The 15,843-nt window shown below is 48.2% G+C and overlaps 1 protein-coding gene across 8 annotated transcripts in view; it reads right to left on the minus strand.

Moving 5' to 3' along the window:
- Positions 1-15,843, minus strand: part of UBR5 (ubiquitin protein ligase E3 component n-recognin 5) — a 1,605,594-nt gene that overhangs the window by 871,900 nt on the left and 717,851 nt on the right. For all 8 annotated transcript variants that reach the window (XM_069220579.1, XM_069220580.1, XM_069220578.1 and 5 more), the window contains one exon: positions 7,526-7,649. In XM_069220579.1, the coding sequence (XP_069076680.1) occupies positions 7,526-7,649 (124 nt within the window). The remainder of the gene's footprint in view (positions 1-7,525; positions 7,650-15,843) is intronic.

The following is a 15,843-nucleotide window of genomic DNA, read 5'->3' on the forward strand; positions in this document are numbered from 1 at the left end:
GTTGCTGGCCCCATGGGGAGAGTGCCTTTGTCACTCTGAGGCCAGTAACAAAGCCTGCACTGGGTGGAGATGCTAACACCTCCCCCAGGCAGGAGCTGTGACACCTGGCGGTGAGCCTCAAAGGCTCACCCCTTTGTCACAGCCCAGCAGGGCACTCCAGCTTAGTGGAGTTGCCCGCCCCCTCCGGCCACGGCCCCCACTTTTGGCGGCAAGGCTGGAGGGAACAAAGAAAGCAACAAGGAGGAGTCACTGGCCAGTCAGGACAGCCCCTAAGGTGTCCTGAGCTGAGGTGACTCTAACTTTTAGAAATCCTCCATCTTGCAGATGGAGGATTCCCCCAATAGGGTTAGGATTGTGACCCCCTCCCCTTGGGAGGAGGCACAAAGAGGGTGTACCCACCCTCAGGGCTAGTAGCCATTGGCTACTAACCCCCCAGACCTAAACACGCCCTTAAATTTAGTATTTAAGGGCTACCCTGAACCCTAGAAAATTAGATTCCTGCAACTACAAGAAGAAGGACTGCCTAGCTGAAAACCCCTGCAGCGGAAGACCAGAAGACGACAACTGCCTTGGCTCCAGAAACTCACCGGCCTGTCTCCTGCCTTCCAAAGATCCTGCTCCAGCGACGCCTTCCAAAGGGACCAGCGACCTCGACATCCTCTGAGGACTGCCCCTGCTTCGAAAAGACAAGAAACTCCCGAGGACAGCGGACCTGCTCCAAGAAAGGCTGCAACTTTGTTTCCAGCAGCTTTAAAGAACCCTGCAAGCTCCCCGCAAAAGGCGTGAGACTTGCAACACTGCACCCGGCGACCCCGACTCGGCTGGTGGCGATCCAACCCCTCAGGCGGGACCCCAGGACTACTCTAAGACTGTGAGTACAAAAACCTGTCCCCCCTGAGCCCCCACAGCGCCGCCTGCAGAGGGAATCCCGAGGCTTCCCCTGACCGCGACTCTTTGAATCCTAAGTCCCGACACCTGGGAGAGACCCTGCACCCGCAGCCCCCAGGACCTGAAGGACCGGACTTTCACTGGAGGAGTGACCCCCAGGAGTCCCTCTCCCTTGACCAAGTGGAGGTTTCCCCGAGGAACCCCCCCCTTGCCTGCCTGCAGCGCTGAAGAGATCCCTAGATCTCCCATTGACTTCCATTACAAACCCGACGCTTGTTTCTACACTGCACCCGGCCGCCCCCGCGCCGCTGAGGGTGAAATTTCTGTGTGGACTTGTGTCCCCCCCGGTGCCCTACAAAACCCCCCTGGTCTGCCCTCCGAAGACGCGGGTACTTACCTGCAAACAGACCGGAACCGGGGCACCCCCTTCTCTCCATTCTAGCCTATGCGTTTTGGGCACCACTTTGAACTCTGCACCTGACCGGCCCTGAGCTGCTGGTGTGGTGACTTTGGGGTTGCTCTGAACCCCCAACGGTGGGCTACCTTGGACCAAGAACTGAACCCTGTAAGTGTCTTACTTACCTGGTAAAACTAATCAAAACTTACCTCCCCTAGGAACTGTGAAAATTGCACTAAGTGTCCACTTTTAAAACAGCTATTTGTGAATAACTTGAAAAGTATACATGCAATTTTGATGATTTGAAGTTCCTAAAGTACTTACCTGCAATACCTTTCGAATGAGCTATTACATGTAGAATTTGAACCTGTGGTTCTTAAAATAAACTAAGAAAAGATATTTTTCTATATAAAAACCTATTGGCTGGATTTGTCTCTGAGTGTGTGTACCTCATTTATTGTCTATGTGTATGTACAACAAATGCTTAACACTACTCCTTGGATAAGCCTACTGCTCGACCACACTACCACAAAATAGAGCATTAGTATTATCTATTTTTACCACTATTTTACCTCTAAGGGGAACCCTTGGACTCTGTGCATGCTATTCCTTACTTTGAAATAGCACATACAGAGCCAACTTCCTACAGCCCTCTATGTGCATTTCTCAATAAATCCCACACTGGCATCAGTGTGGATTTATTGTGCTGAGAAGTTGGATACCAAACTTCCCAGATTTCAGTGTAGCCATTACGGAACTGTGGAGTTCTTGTTTGACAAACTCCCATACCATATACTCTTTATGGCTACCCTACACTTACAATGTCTAAGAATTTGCTTTGGCACTGTAGGGGCATAGTGCTCATGCAGCTATGCCCTCACCTGTGGTTTAGTGCACCCTGCCTTGGGGCTGTAAGGCCTGCTAGAGGGTTGATTTACCTATGCCACAGCAGTGGTTTGTGGGCATGGCACCCTGAGTGGGGTGCCATGTGGACTTTTGTCTTTTTCTCCCCACCAGCACACACAAGCTGCAATGGCAGTGTGCATCTGCTTTTTGAGTGGTTCCCCCAGGGAGGCAAAATACATGCCAATGCTCTTTTTGGGTCCAGGAGGTGGAGTGTCTTCTCTTCTTTAGAAAGCTGTAGGGGTGCGCAAAAAGTAGACAATGTGATTGAATGGAATACATGGAAGGGCACAACCACTTTCTGAAGAAAGACTTGTGTACAAAGTACCACTTTGTCAAGATAGATGGGAAGGTAGGGTGCGTTAGATGACAATGCCTGAATCTCATTCATCCTGGGTCCAGATGTAATGGCCACAAGGAAGGCTGTTTTCAAAGTGAGAAGCCTAGGAGGACAATTGTGTACAGGTTCGAAAGGAGTGCACATCAGGTATGTCAGAACCAAATTTAAATCCCATTGTGGCATAACAAATGTGGAAGGAGGAAACATGAGTAAGGCCTTTAAGGAACCTATTTACAATAGATATAAACAAAGAAGGCAGATCAAGGAGCCATAAAAAAGCAGAAACTGCAAACAAATAACCTTTGAGTGTGCCGAAAGCAGAGCCTCACTGGGCCAATGAAAGTATAAACAAGAGAAAAAGCAGAGAGGAGCAGAGAGGGTCAACAGACTTGTCTGTGCACCATACATAACTTTCTTCCAACAACAGGTGTATACCATTTTGGTGGAGGAAGGGCTGTCTGCCAAGAAAACGTCACAGACTTCGGGTGGAAGGTCAGAAGCTGTCAACTGCCATCGCTCAATCTCCACACAAGGAGGTGGAAAGCAGACATGTTCAGGTGGAGAACCGTCCCCTGCTGCTGCGATTGAAGATCCTCTAGAAGGGACAGTCTGATCGGAGGATCAATGGCCAATAATCAACAGCTCGGGATACCAGATTCCTCGCGCCCAGTCTGAGCCACAAGGATTACTTTGTCATAATCGTTCTTGATCTTCTTAAGAACTTTGGGCAGAAGTGATATGGGTGGAAAGACATACAGGAGGGCGTGAGCTCCACTTGAGACAACAAGCGCCACCAAGCAAGTGCTGCCTTGGAAACTCCAACGAGCAATACTGCCGACATAGCACGATCTCTGTGGAGGCATACAGATCCAACTAAGGATCATCAAACTGCTGAAAGAGACCTTGCGCCACCTCTGGATGGAGATGCCATTCGTGATCGACCAAGCATTGTCAGCTGAGTTTGTCCTCTCTGATGTTCAGAGTCTGTCAGATGTTGAGCTACCAGGGGAATGCCTGTTGTTCCATCCATGTTCAGAGACAAAGGGTCCACAACCCCACCCCACCCTGCTTGTTGCAGTACCACACGGTGATGATGTTGTCCATAAACACCTGCACTACCTTTCCTTTGAGAGAGAGGGGCTCCAACAGGTTGATGTGGTGTCGGGACTTCACCGGAGATCAAATGCCTCTGATCTCTGCCTCTCCCAGGAGGCCACCCCATCTCAGGAGTGACGCATCTGTCAACACTGTCAGATCTGGTTGTGGAAGGGAGAGGAATCTTCCTCTGACCATATTGTAGTTCGTAAGCAACCACTGCAGATCTCACACAGTTCCGAGATCTGGACCCTGTCGGTGAGATTCACCTGATGCTGCGCCCACTGGAACTTCAAGTCCCACTGCTGAACCCTCGTATGCCATCTGCAAGTGTAACTAGCAGGATGCAGGAGGCCATGAGGCCCTGCAGCCTCAGTTTCTCTCACTCAAATCCAGGATAGAGATTGAAACATCAGTATCATAGCCTGAATATCCTGGACTCTCTGCTCAGCAGGGTAAGCCCAAACCTGCATTCGATCAAAAACAGCTCTGATGAAAAGAAGCGCCTGAGAGGGAGTCAGGTGTTACTTAGGCACGTTTATTATGCACTCTAGCAAAGGCAGAAGCTTCCGCCGTAGTCTGAAGCTGGGAGGCGACAGCTTGAGGCAAGCCCACCTTCAACAGCCTGTCATCAAGGTAGAGGAAGACAAACCCCTGATCTGCGCAGATGAGCTGTGACCACCGCCATCACCTTGGTGAACACCCAAGGAGCGCTGGTAAGGCCAAAAGGAAGCACAGTTAACTAAACGTGATCGTGGCCCATCGTCACTCGCAAGTGACATCTGTGGGCAGGCAGGTCAGGGATATGAAAATAGGCGTCCTGCAAGCCCAACACTATCACCTAGTTACCTGGGTCCTGGGCAGACAAAACCTGAGCCAGAGTGAGCATTTTGAACATCATCTTCTTGAGGAAGAGATTGAAGAACCAAAGGTCTAGGATAGGACAGAGGCCCTTGTCCTTTCTGGGTACCAGAACGTAGCTGGAATAACAACCACAACCTCCTTCTGGGACAGGGATACTCTCTCTATAGCTCCCTTGGCCAAGTTAGCCTTAACTTCCTCTTAGAGAAGAGCCAAGTGATCCTCCGTCATCAATCGTAGGATGATAGCATGGATGGAGGGGTAGCTGAGCTAGTGATGGAGAATCCTGCCTATGACTGGTCACTGGCGGAGAATAATCAGACTAGGAGCACTTGGAGACAGCTGCAGAGAGAGGTTGGAGGAAAAGGGATGACTGTCAAAACTGCTGGCTCCCTGATCCACGAGGATGGTGGATCCCATGTCCTCGCCCACTCAGAGGCTTGGCAGCATGAGCAGCACAGAGGATGGAGGGGAATGGACATGGTGGGGGGACCCTTTTCATAACCACGAAAAAGGCAAAAAACAGGCTGAGGGGGGCGAGGGGCAGCTGCAAGGCCCAAGGACATGGCCGTAGCAGGAGAATTATTAAAGTGCTCAGGCACAGAGTCTGCTTTGTCTCGGAAGAAATGAATGTCAGCAAAGGGCATGTCCATTTGAGTAGACTGGACATCCCCTGGTAAGCCAGACTTCCTCGACCAGGCGTCGTACCTCAGAGCCACCATTGATCCAACTGCTCTGCCCAGTGAGTCAGTCAGGTCAAGTCCAGATATCAACATGAACTTTGCTGCGACCCTCCCATCAGCAACAGCTTCAGTAAAATCTGGAACTCTTCTAGAACTTGTGGCAGAACTTGGGCAACCGCATCCCATACAGTATGGATATAAAGACCCAAAAGGCAAGCAGTGATCATGGACCGCAATGCCTGGGTGGAGGAAGTTGGTCTAGCCTCTTGGATTACCTAACCAGAGGTGTGGGAGGGAATGTGCCCTGGGATGTAGAGGCTTGGATAACCAAGCTATCAGGGTTGGGGTGTTCCAGCAGTAACGCGGAGTCAGTTGGAGCAGGGCAATGGCGGCGTGCAATTGTCCTCTTCACAGGAGCGCCTGTGCTGGTATGGACCAGGTACCTAGTATGACATCGCTAAGGGCTTCATTAAAGGGCTATAGGGGTTCACAAGAGGATGTCTCAGGCTAAAACACGCCTGACAGGAGGTTAGTCCTGACTGCCATTTAAGGTGGCTCAAGGCTTAGAACTTCAGCTGCTCTTCACACCACCAGGGAATAGGCCGCTACCTCCTCTGCAGCCACAGTAGGATTAGAAAGCATGCTAGTGTGTGGTGAAGTATCCAGAGCACTGGCTTCACCCATGTCCATCCACCAGTCCACAGGATACTGAAGCTTGTATTCTAAAGGGTGCAGCGACCCCTCCCATTACTCACTGTACTCCAAGCCATAAAAATAGGTGTCAGGATCTGCCATAGGAGGCAAGGGCCCTGTTGAAGTCAGAATAAGCATAGCGCGATGCCGATCCAGCTCTGTGGCAGAGTTGGCAATGAGGATGGGGTCAATGCCACTCTGGAGCATAGGAGCCTCGACGTCATCAGAACTGCCATCAGGGAAGGTCGAGGCCGCATGACCGACACCGGTTTGAATCCAAGAATGGATCCATGGATGCTCCCTGGAGCAGAGGCCAAAGCCACTGGTGCTGAACCCAAGGGGGCCCCCGCATAACCCCAAGGGGGCCCAGTCCGATACCGCCAAGTCCAAGGAAGTTTCAGGTGAGTCAGACTGCCCAAAAATGAGGCGCATGTACTCTTAAAACTCTGACATGGCCAGGGCTCGCTCCAACTCACAGAACAAAGGGGATGTACAGAGCCAACCCAGACGCAGGCTCCGTGGACGGAGGCCTAGAGCGGCAACATTCCCTTTCCCTCGTCTTGTAGGCCTATGGACAGGGTAAAGTCAAAGAATATTTGTTGTTCTTCGACTTCTTTTAGTGACTCAACTTACCAGATTGTCCTGAGGACTTGGAGTGGGATGATGAAGGTGGGCTCCGCAACCAATCCCAGGACCTTCCTCTTAACCAAGATCGGGACCTACATGGAGCCAAGCACCAGGCCGCAAGGAACTTTAGGGACTGCTCCCTCAAAGCCTTCAGATTAGTGGCCCAACACTCTGAGCAGGACTTCAGATCGTGGTCGGGCTCAAGACACCACAAGCACACGAGGTGCAGAGCCTCATGGACATCGCATGATCACAGGACCCTAATGGCTTCAACCGGGACTTACGTGAAGACATTCCCGACGCGCCAGGAGTGTAGACACTCAAAAATCTTACACAAAAAGTTGAAAAACACAAGTCAAAAAGCAACTGAGGGGTAGCTTTTTTCGGATCAGCGCTGGCTGGCGCACAAAGAAAACAAATGACGTCAGTGCACCAGGGTTGAGCCTATATAGGATGCGTGATGTCATGTCTGGTGCGGACGACACAAAAAACAGACGCAGAGCCAATGACCACCACCTAATTGCATGCAGGGGGACTGCTCATGCCTGGAGGACATCTAAGTTAAGGGATCTGCAACTAGATGTCTCGATCAGATAGATCGTTTACAGTCTACTAAATTAATCCGTAGTCAATATTTTTATTGTGTGATTTGTTCAAATAACCCATTGCATTTAACCCACTTTACTGAGCAACACTTGCATGTTTCTGTTTTTCTGGCCTCCAATCACATTTCTACACCTTTGGAGTAGAATTAGCTGTTCGAATTTAATGACTTCAGAAAAATCTAAGGTGCTAAGCTAATATTCTTTTATTATTTAGAGTAATACAGTTGGGTTAAGGGGGTTGGGGTAGAGAATGCATACATCTGGAACTAGAATATGCAAAAGCTGCAAAATGTAGGCTTCAGAATCACAGATGCTTTAATAAAAATACATCACAAAAAAATAAAAAAATAAAAACAATTGTCTAATGAACTACCATTTTTACAATGAGCACCGAATTAGGTTCCATTGATACAATAATGTTTAAGGATCTTACTTGGCTGAAAAAAGATCTCTGAGATAAGGCTGTAAAACCGCACTATCACATAACAATTTCAATATGAAGTGAGCATTTGCTTTACGGTCCTTTGATTCCACTATGGAGGGCTCGGAAGATGGCCCTAAAAATTAAAAAAGAAAAAGTAATTATAAACACTTATGAAACACCAAATAAAACTTACACCAACTAAGAATAATCAAAGGGCCAATGCTAAGCATGTTAAATACTTTTCTATGAAATCTTAATTGCAAACTTTCAAATTATGATCAACGTTCTTGACATTAAAAAATAAATAAAAGTTCTATCATGTCATTTTGAAAACTAGTAACTGTGCTGTGGTTTAGAGAGCTTCTGCGAGGCATGGTGACAGACTAGAACATGTATGTTACACATAAGTGGCGCATAGTCATACCCTTTTTTCACAATGGTCTGGTTGCCTATGACCCTTAACTTCTATTAATGAATTCAGTCACCTCATATGTCAGGCCAGTAATCCTGCCTATATGAGGACCCATACATTGCTGAAGGGCGCCTGTGTCCCTACTGGTGACACAGAGCTGGCAAAGGGGCCTGCTACAGGAGGTACCCTCCTCCTCCTCCTCCTGCTCCTCCTCCTCCTCTTATTTCCTGGGGGTTGGTGCTGCTTTTGTTGTGCGGCGGCGACATGAGGGCTACGAACGGCGGCTCTCGGAATCAAGGAATGCAGCAGAGTAACTCTATCCCCTGCTGCCTGAGGAGGTTGAAATTGGAGCCGAGAATAGCCTGGGGAGTATATGCACCCCGATTGTGAGGCATACGGCTGGAATGCGACAGTGAAGCCTGCTATGGGGAGAATGTAGGCAGACCAGTTTTGCAACAAACTGAAGGCGTGCAGTTGAGAATCGCGCGGCCTACCTGCTTGGGCATTGAGCAGCCTCTTCTGGATCGAGTGGCCGGCTAGAGATAAAGAGAATCTGCTGTGTGAGAAAGGATTCTGGAAGTCTTGGCAAGCGCAAGCCTAGTCACACTGGGTGCTATAACCTAGATGCTATAAATGTGGCGTGAAAGATTGGAACGGGTGCCTTAAAAACCCCTGAACTTGTACCTCTGCTCTGATTGCCTTATTTATCTTGCTACAGATATGGTGACTGTTACAGCTGCTGCAACCCTGACATCTTGGGGTCAACAGAATGCAGAACCTGAACTCAAGAGGGTCTGTGACGTACCCCTGATGGCCATGCTGGTTGGGCGCTTTGATGCAGGAATACAGAGAAGTGTGTGGGGCACTCCTGGAATTAATATGAATGCCTCACACTCAAATGCAACATCTGGGGGAACAGTGACTGGTTGGCTCAACTAAGATATGTTCAATCCACTGCCAGTGGCCCCGGCTGGGTGTCGACACATTTTCTGCTTAACTATGGCTTGCATAATCTTTCTGAACTAGAAGAGCTTTACTGTTAATAAGGAATACATCCTACCTATGAATCTGTGTGTGATCCTGAGAACAGAATGTCCAGGCCCTGGGCTGCCTGACTTGGACAGACGAAACAGGTTGCCCAAGAGTCCATTGCTGAATTTGTAGAGTGGCTCTCAGTGCCCTGCTTCCTTTCACATGCCCTACATCAGGATACTCAATGGGGTGCAGTAAGTCCATTCATACGCTTTCCAAACAGGGCTGTGAGCCTTCAGAGCACAGTCAATCTGATGACTCCTCCACACACACTTCAGAGGATTGTGTCCCACCCATGAACCTGGAAGCAGGAGCTCATAATGCCTCCAGATCAGACAGAGTATTGAATTGGTTCTCTCTCAGCAGACCTAGGCATATTGCAAGATTACCAGTGCAAGTTATCTGAAACTGCAGACAGTAGAAAATACATTATCAGAGCTTGTCCACCAACCGGTGTCAAATTCTGCTGCTACTACGGAACTCCAAAGCAATTTTGACATCTTAGTGAGAAAGAAGAGGATCCAGAGAACAAGGCTCAATATGTATGAATAGTGGGTTTTCCAGAAGGCACAGAGAACCCCAACTCAAAGCTATTCAGTGAACCCCAACTTCAAAAGACAGTTGCCCCTCAGGATCTATCACCTTTGTTTGTAGTGGAACAAGCTCACAGGGTGCAGGCCAATTGTTCCCATTCCCGGAAACCACCACGAGCCATAATGGGCAGGAAAATTAAATAGATGGCAAGCATGTCTTACAGAAAACCAGGGAGACTCAAAAGTGCCACAGTATCCTTTTTCCCAGACAATACACTAGACATGCAGACGCCACGCGTCCTTTCAAGTGGTACAGCAGAATTTGAGGTCTGAGGGTCTTATGAATGGCTGAATGTTCCCTGCCCACTTGAAGGTCATACACAAACGCACAGTGTTTTTGATAATACAGATGCCGCCTGGGATTGGTTAGCAGCGCCGACACCTGCAGGCTTGTCTTCCTCCTCCATCGAAGTGTCCCCAAAAGGTAGAGCGATGACTGCCACACCCTGCAGACTGATAAAGCGATCAATATCAAAAGCACCACATTCACCATAACAAGACTTGGAGGGTAGATGGCATCAATGGTGTAGGAAGTTGGCTCTGTATATACTATCTCAAAGTACGAGATAGTGTGCGTAGTCCAAGGGTTTCCCGTAGAGGTAAGATAGTGGCAAAATTAGATCATTCTGATGCTCTATTTTGTGGTAGTGTAGTTGAGTGGTAGGCTTATCAGAGGGTAGGGCTAAGCATTTGTTGTACACACAGGCAATAAATGAAGAACACACACTCAAAGACTTACTCCAGGCCAATACGTTTTTATATAGAAAAATCTCTTTTCTTAATTTATTTTTAGAACCACAAACTGAAGATCTGAAGTAAATACATAAAAAGCAAGGAACTCCACACAGGTAAGTTAGGGACTTTGAATTAGAGCAACAACATATACAGTTTTGTTAAAAAAGCAATCATCTATTTTAAAAGTAGACATTGCAAAAATAAACAGTTCCTGGGGGAGGGAAGTATTGGTTAGATTGTGAGGTAAGAAATACACAAGTCTCTGTTCCTGGGCATAGGCAGCCCACCGTTGGGAGTTCAAGGCAACCCCAAAGTGTTGCAGGTTTTCGACTCTGGAGAGAGGCCGGTAGGGCTGGGGCCAAAGCAGTTGTCTATCGCCGTCTCGGCAGGCTTGTAGTTCAGCAGTCCTCCTTCTCGGTTCAGGTAGCAGGAATCTGATTTCCTGGGTTCTTGGGTGCCCCTAAATACTAAATTTAGGGGTGTGTTTAGGTCGGGGAGGGTGGCTACACCCTCTTTGTGCCTCCTCCCTGAGGGGAGAGGGGCACATCCCTAATCCTATCGGGGGAATCCTCCAAATCTAAGAAGGAGTATTTCAAAAGGCAGGGGTCACCTCAGCTCAGGGCACCTTAGGGGCTGCCCCAACTGGTGGGAGACGACTCCTTGTTTTCCCAATTATCTCCTCCAGCCTTGTGCCAAAAGTGGGGGCAGTGGCAACTTCTTCAGGGACCCGACCACAGCAAAGGCCTCCCTGTCAATGGCACTCCAACGCTGCTCCCTGGTGAGTAACCTCCTGCTAATCAAAGCAACAGGCTGGTCTAGGCCATCATCATTTGTTTGGGACAGGACTGCTCCTATCCCATGTTCAGAGGCATCTGTCTGCACAACGAACTACTTAGAGTAATCTGGAGCTTTCAAAACTGGTACTGTACACATTGCTTGCTTCAGGGTGTCAAAGGCCTTTTGACAGTCCACGGTCCAGTTCACTTTCTTCAGCATTTTCTTGGAGGTAAGTTCTGTGAGGGGTGTCACTATTGATCCATAACCCTTCACAAACCTCCTATAGTACCCAGTCACGCCAAGGAATGCCCTGACTTGAGTCTGGGTTTTCGGAGCTACCCAGTCAGGATAGTCTGGATCTTGGGTTGAAGTGGCTGAACTTGGCCTCCACCTACAAGGTGACCCAAGTAAACCACAGTACCCTGCCCTATCTGACATTTAGATGCCTTGATAGAGAGGCCTGTTGCTTGCAGGGCCTCCAAAACCACCTTCAGGTGGACCAGGTGATCCTGCTAGTTGGAGCTAAAGACAGCAATATCAAGATAAGCTGCACTAAAGGACTACAAGCCAGCAAGGACTTGATTTACCAACCTTTGGAAGGTGGCAGGGGCATTCTTTAAGCCAAAGGGCATCACAGTAAACTGGTAGTGCCCATCAGGTGTAGATAATGCTGTTTTCTCTTTTGATCCTGGTACCATTCTTATTTGCCAATACCCTCCTGTTAAGTCAAAGGTACTTAAGTATTGGCGACAGAGTTAAGCCCTCTGTTGTCCACACAAAACCTCATCTCTCTCTTGCCATATTTTGTGTTAGGTTTGGGGACCAAGACCACTGGGCTAGCCCAGGGACTGTCAGAGTGGTGAATCAATCCCAACTCTAGCATCTTGCGGACTTCCACTTTGATGCTTTCTTTAACTTGGTCAGACTGTCAATATATTTTGTTTTTGAGAGTCATGCTGTCTCCTGTGTCCAGATCATGGGTACACAGGTGTATCTAACCAGGGGTTAGGGAAAAGAGCTCAGCAAACTGCTGGAGGACTTGCCTGCAGTCAGCCTGTTGTTGGACAGAGAGGGTGTCTGAATAGATCACTCCATCTACTGTGCCATCCTTAGGGTCATTGGAGAGGAGATCAGGGAAAGGTTCACTCTCTGCTTCCTGGTCCTTATCTGTAACCATTAACATGTTTACATCTGCCCTATCATTGAAGAGCTTGAGGCGGTTCACATGGATCACCCTCTTGAGGGTCCTGCTAGTGCCTAGGTCTACCAGGTAGGTGACCCGACTTCTTTTTTAGCACTGGGCAAGGGCCACTCCATCTGTCCTGAAGTGCCCTTGGAGCCACAAGTTCCAGAACCCAGACTTTCTGCCCTGGCTGAAACTCAGCCATAGCAGCCTTTTGGTTATATCACATCTTCTGGAGCTGTTGGCTGGCCTCAAGGTTTTTGCTTGCCTCTTCCATGTACTCTGCCATCCTTGAACGTAGGCCTAGGTCATAGTCCACCACATCTTGTTTAGGCTCATAGAGAGGTCTCTCCCAGCCTTCTTTTACAAGAGCTAGTGGACCCCTAACAGGATGGCCAAAAAGAAGTTCAAAGGGGGAAAACCCTAATCCCTTTTGAGGCACTGCTGTAGGCGAAAAGCAGGCATGGCAAGAGGACATCCCATCTCCTTTTTAGTTTTTCAGGGAGCCCCATGATCATGCCCTTCAATGTCTTGTTAAATCTCTCAAGACCATTGGTTTCTGGATGGTATGGTGTGGTGAATTTGAAAGTCACCTCAGACTCATTCCACATGTGCTTTAGGTAAGCTGACATGAAGTTGGTACCTCTGTCAGAAACCACCTCCCTAGGAAATCTCACTCTGGTAAAAATACCAATGAGTGCTTTGGCTACTGCAGGGGCAGTAGTGGACCTAAGAGGAATTGCTTCAGGGTACCTAGTAGCATGATCCACTACTACTTGGATATACTGATTCCCTGAGGCTGTGGGAGGTTCAAGTGGTCCCACTATGTCCACTCTTTCAAAGGGGACCCCCACCACTGGAAGTGGAATGAGGGGGGCCTTTGGATGGCCACCTGTCTTACCACTGGCTTGACAGGTGACACAGGAGGTGCAAACCTCCTTTACCTTCTGGGACATATTGGGGCAATAGAAATGGTTGACTAACCTCTCCCAAGTCTTGGTCTGTCCCAAATGCCCAGCCAGGGGAATGTCATAGGCTAAGGTCAGAATGAACTCCCCAAACTCCTGAGGCACTACCACTCTCTTGCCTCAGTGTAAAGGAGTCCATCTTCCCAATAGACCCTGTGTGTTCCACTGACATTTCCTTTTTTCTTGCTCAGCTGTTTGCTGTCTTTGGCCTTCAAGGGAGGGACAAGTTTCTTGCCCCTTAAACAGCTGTTCCCTTGAGGGTCCCCCTGGGCCCAAGAGCTCAACCTGGTAACGCCCCAGCTCAATGGACTCAGTTCCCTCAGGAGTAGAACATCTTCCTGAGAAGAGAGGTTCTGTTTCTTGTGCTGTCTTGAAGCTGGTTCCCCAGTCTTCTTTCCTTTTCTCTTGGAAGGTTGGGCCATTATTCCAGACTCCAACACTTCTTTTTCACCCTGAGCCATGCACTGTGCCTTTGTCTTGACACACACCAGTTCAGGGATACCCAGCATGGCTGCATGGGTTTTGAGTTCTACCTCAGCCCATGCTGAGGACTCCAGATCATGTCCAAGCAGACATTCAACTGGTATAGCAGAAGAGACTACCACCTGTTTCAGGCCAGTGACCCCTCCCCATTCTAAAGTTACCATTGCCATGGGATGGACTTTAGTCTGATTGTCAGCATTGGTGACTGGATATGTCTGTCCAGCCAGGTACTGTCCTGGGGAAACCAGTTTGTCTGTCACCATAGTGACACTGGCACCTGTATCCCTGAGGGCTTCTACTCTAGTCCCATTAATTAAGAGCTGCTGCCTGTATTTTTGCATGTTAGGCGGCCAGGCAGCAAGTGTGGCTAGGTCCACCCCACCCTCTGAGACTAGTGTAGCTTCAGTGTGAACCCTGATTTGCTCTGGGCACACTGTTGATCCCACCTGGAGACTGGCTATTCCAGTGCTAACTGTAGTAGTAGTTGTGGGACTTTTCTTGGGACAGGCCTTATCTCCAGTTTGGTGTCCATGCTCAGTACAGATGCAACACCAGGCCTATTTGGGATCAAAGTTTTTACCCTTATACCCAAATGAGGATTGTGAAGAGGCTTTGGACCCACCCTCCTGAGCAGGGTTTTGGGGTCCTGTAGAAGACTCTCTACTTTTTTCCCTTGGATGTCTCAACACTCTTCTCCTGGGGAGGCTTTGTGACCCCTTTCTTTTGGTCACCCCCTGTGGAAGTCTTGGTCACCCTAGTCTTGACCCAATGGTCTGCCTTCTTTCCCAATTCTTGGGGAGAAATTGGACCTAGGTCTACCAGATGCTGATGCAATTTGTCACTGAAACAATCACTTAACAGATGTTCTTTCATAAACAAGTTATACAGCCCATCATAATCATTTACACCACTGCCATTTATCCAACCATCTAGTGTTTTGACTAAAGTCAACAAAATCAACCCAGGTCTGGTTCGAGAATGTTTTTAGCCCCCCTGAACCTAATTTTCTACTCCTCAGAGGAGAATCCAAAGCCCTCAATCAGGGTAGCCTTCATGAGGTCATAGGACTCTGCATCTTTTCCAGAGAGTATGAGGAGTCTATACCTACACTTTCCAGTGAACATTTCCCAAAGGAGAGCACCCCAGTGAGATTTGTTTACTTTTCTGGTTGCACAAGCCCTCTCAAAAGCTGTGAACCATTTGGTGTTATCATCACCATCTTCACATTTTGTTGCAATCTCATTGGGGATTTTTAGCTTATCAGTATTCTCTCTGACCCTATTTATGTTCCTGCCACCATAGATGGGAGCTAAACCCATCTCTTGTCTTTCCCTCCCTATGGCTAGGAGCGGTCTCTCCAAAGCCAATCTTTTGGCCATCCTGGCTAACAGGAGGTCATCTTCATTGAGGCTGCCCTCAATGCTTCCAGAGTTACTGGTTCTCCCCTGTGGAAGAACCAGTATCTCTGACTAACACTTGTGGAGTCAGGGTTTGAGGGACCCTGGTCTCCCTAATTAGGACAGGAGGGAGGGAATCATCCTCTTGTTCACTAATTTCTTCATCTGTAGGGTTATCCTCAGAGGGGTGGTCCTTTGCGAACTCTGCCAAAAGCTCCTGGAGCTTAATTTTAGTTGGGCTGGACCCAGTTTTTATATTTTTTAGCTTACAGGGAGTCCTTAGCTCTGACATCCCTAGATACAGGTAAGGGGTGAGGTTGAGTTCCACCACCATTTCATCTGTGCTAGACATTATTTCTCTAAAAGTTGGGATAACGTTTTAAGAATCTAAAAACTACTTCTAGAACTTAAATCCAAACTTTTACAAATTTTTAAACTCTAAAAGAAATGCTAACAGGGACTTACACAAGGCCCTAGCAGGACTTTTAAAAATTTAGAAAAATAGTCAAAAGTTCAAAAATCAGTTTCTGATGACAATTTTGGGAATTTTGTTGTGTGATCAGGTATTGGCAGAGTAGTTCAGCAAATGCACAGTCTTAGATCCCAGTGCTGATCCACCAATGTAGGAAGTTGGCTATGTATATACTATCGCAAAGGGAGAGATAGTGTTCACAGAGTCCAGGGGTTCCCCTTAGAGGTTGATTGGGGCAATAATAGATAACACTAGTGCTCTATTTGTGGCATTGT

The sequence above is a fragment of the Pleurodeles waltl genome, chromosome 2_2, assembly GCF_031143425.1.
Source record: "Pleurodeles waltl isolate 20211129_DDA chromosome 2_2, aPleWal1.hap1.20221129, whole genome shotgun sequence".
Classification (NCBI taxonomy): Eukaryota; Metazoa; Chordata; class Amphibia; order Caudata; family Salamandridae; genus Pleurodeles; species Pleurodeles waltl.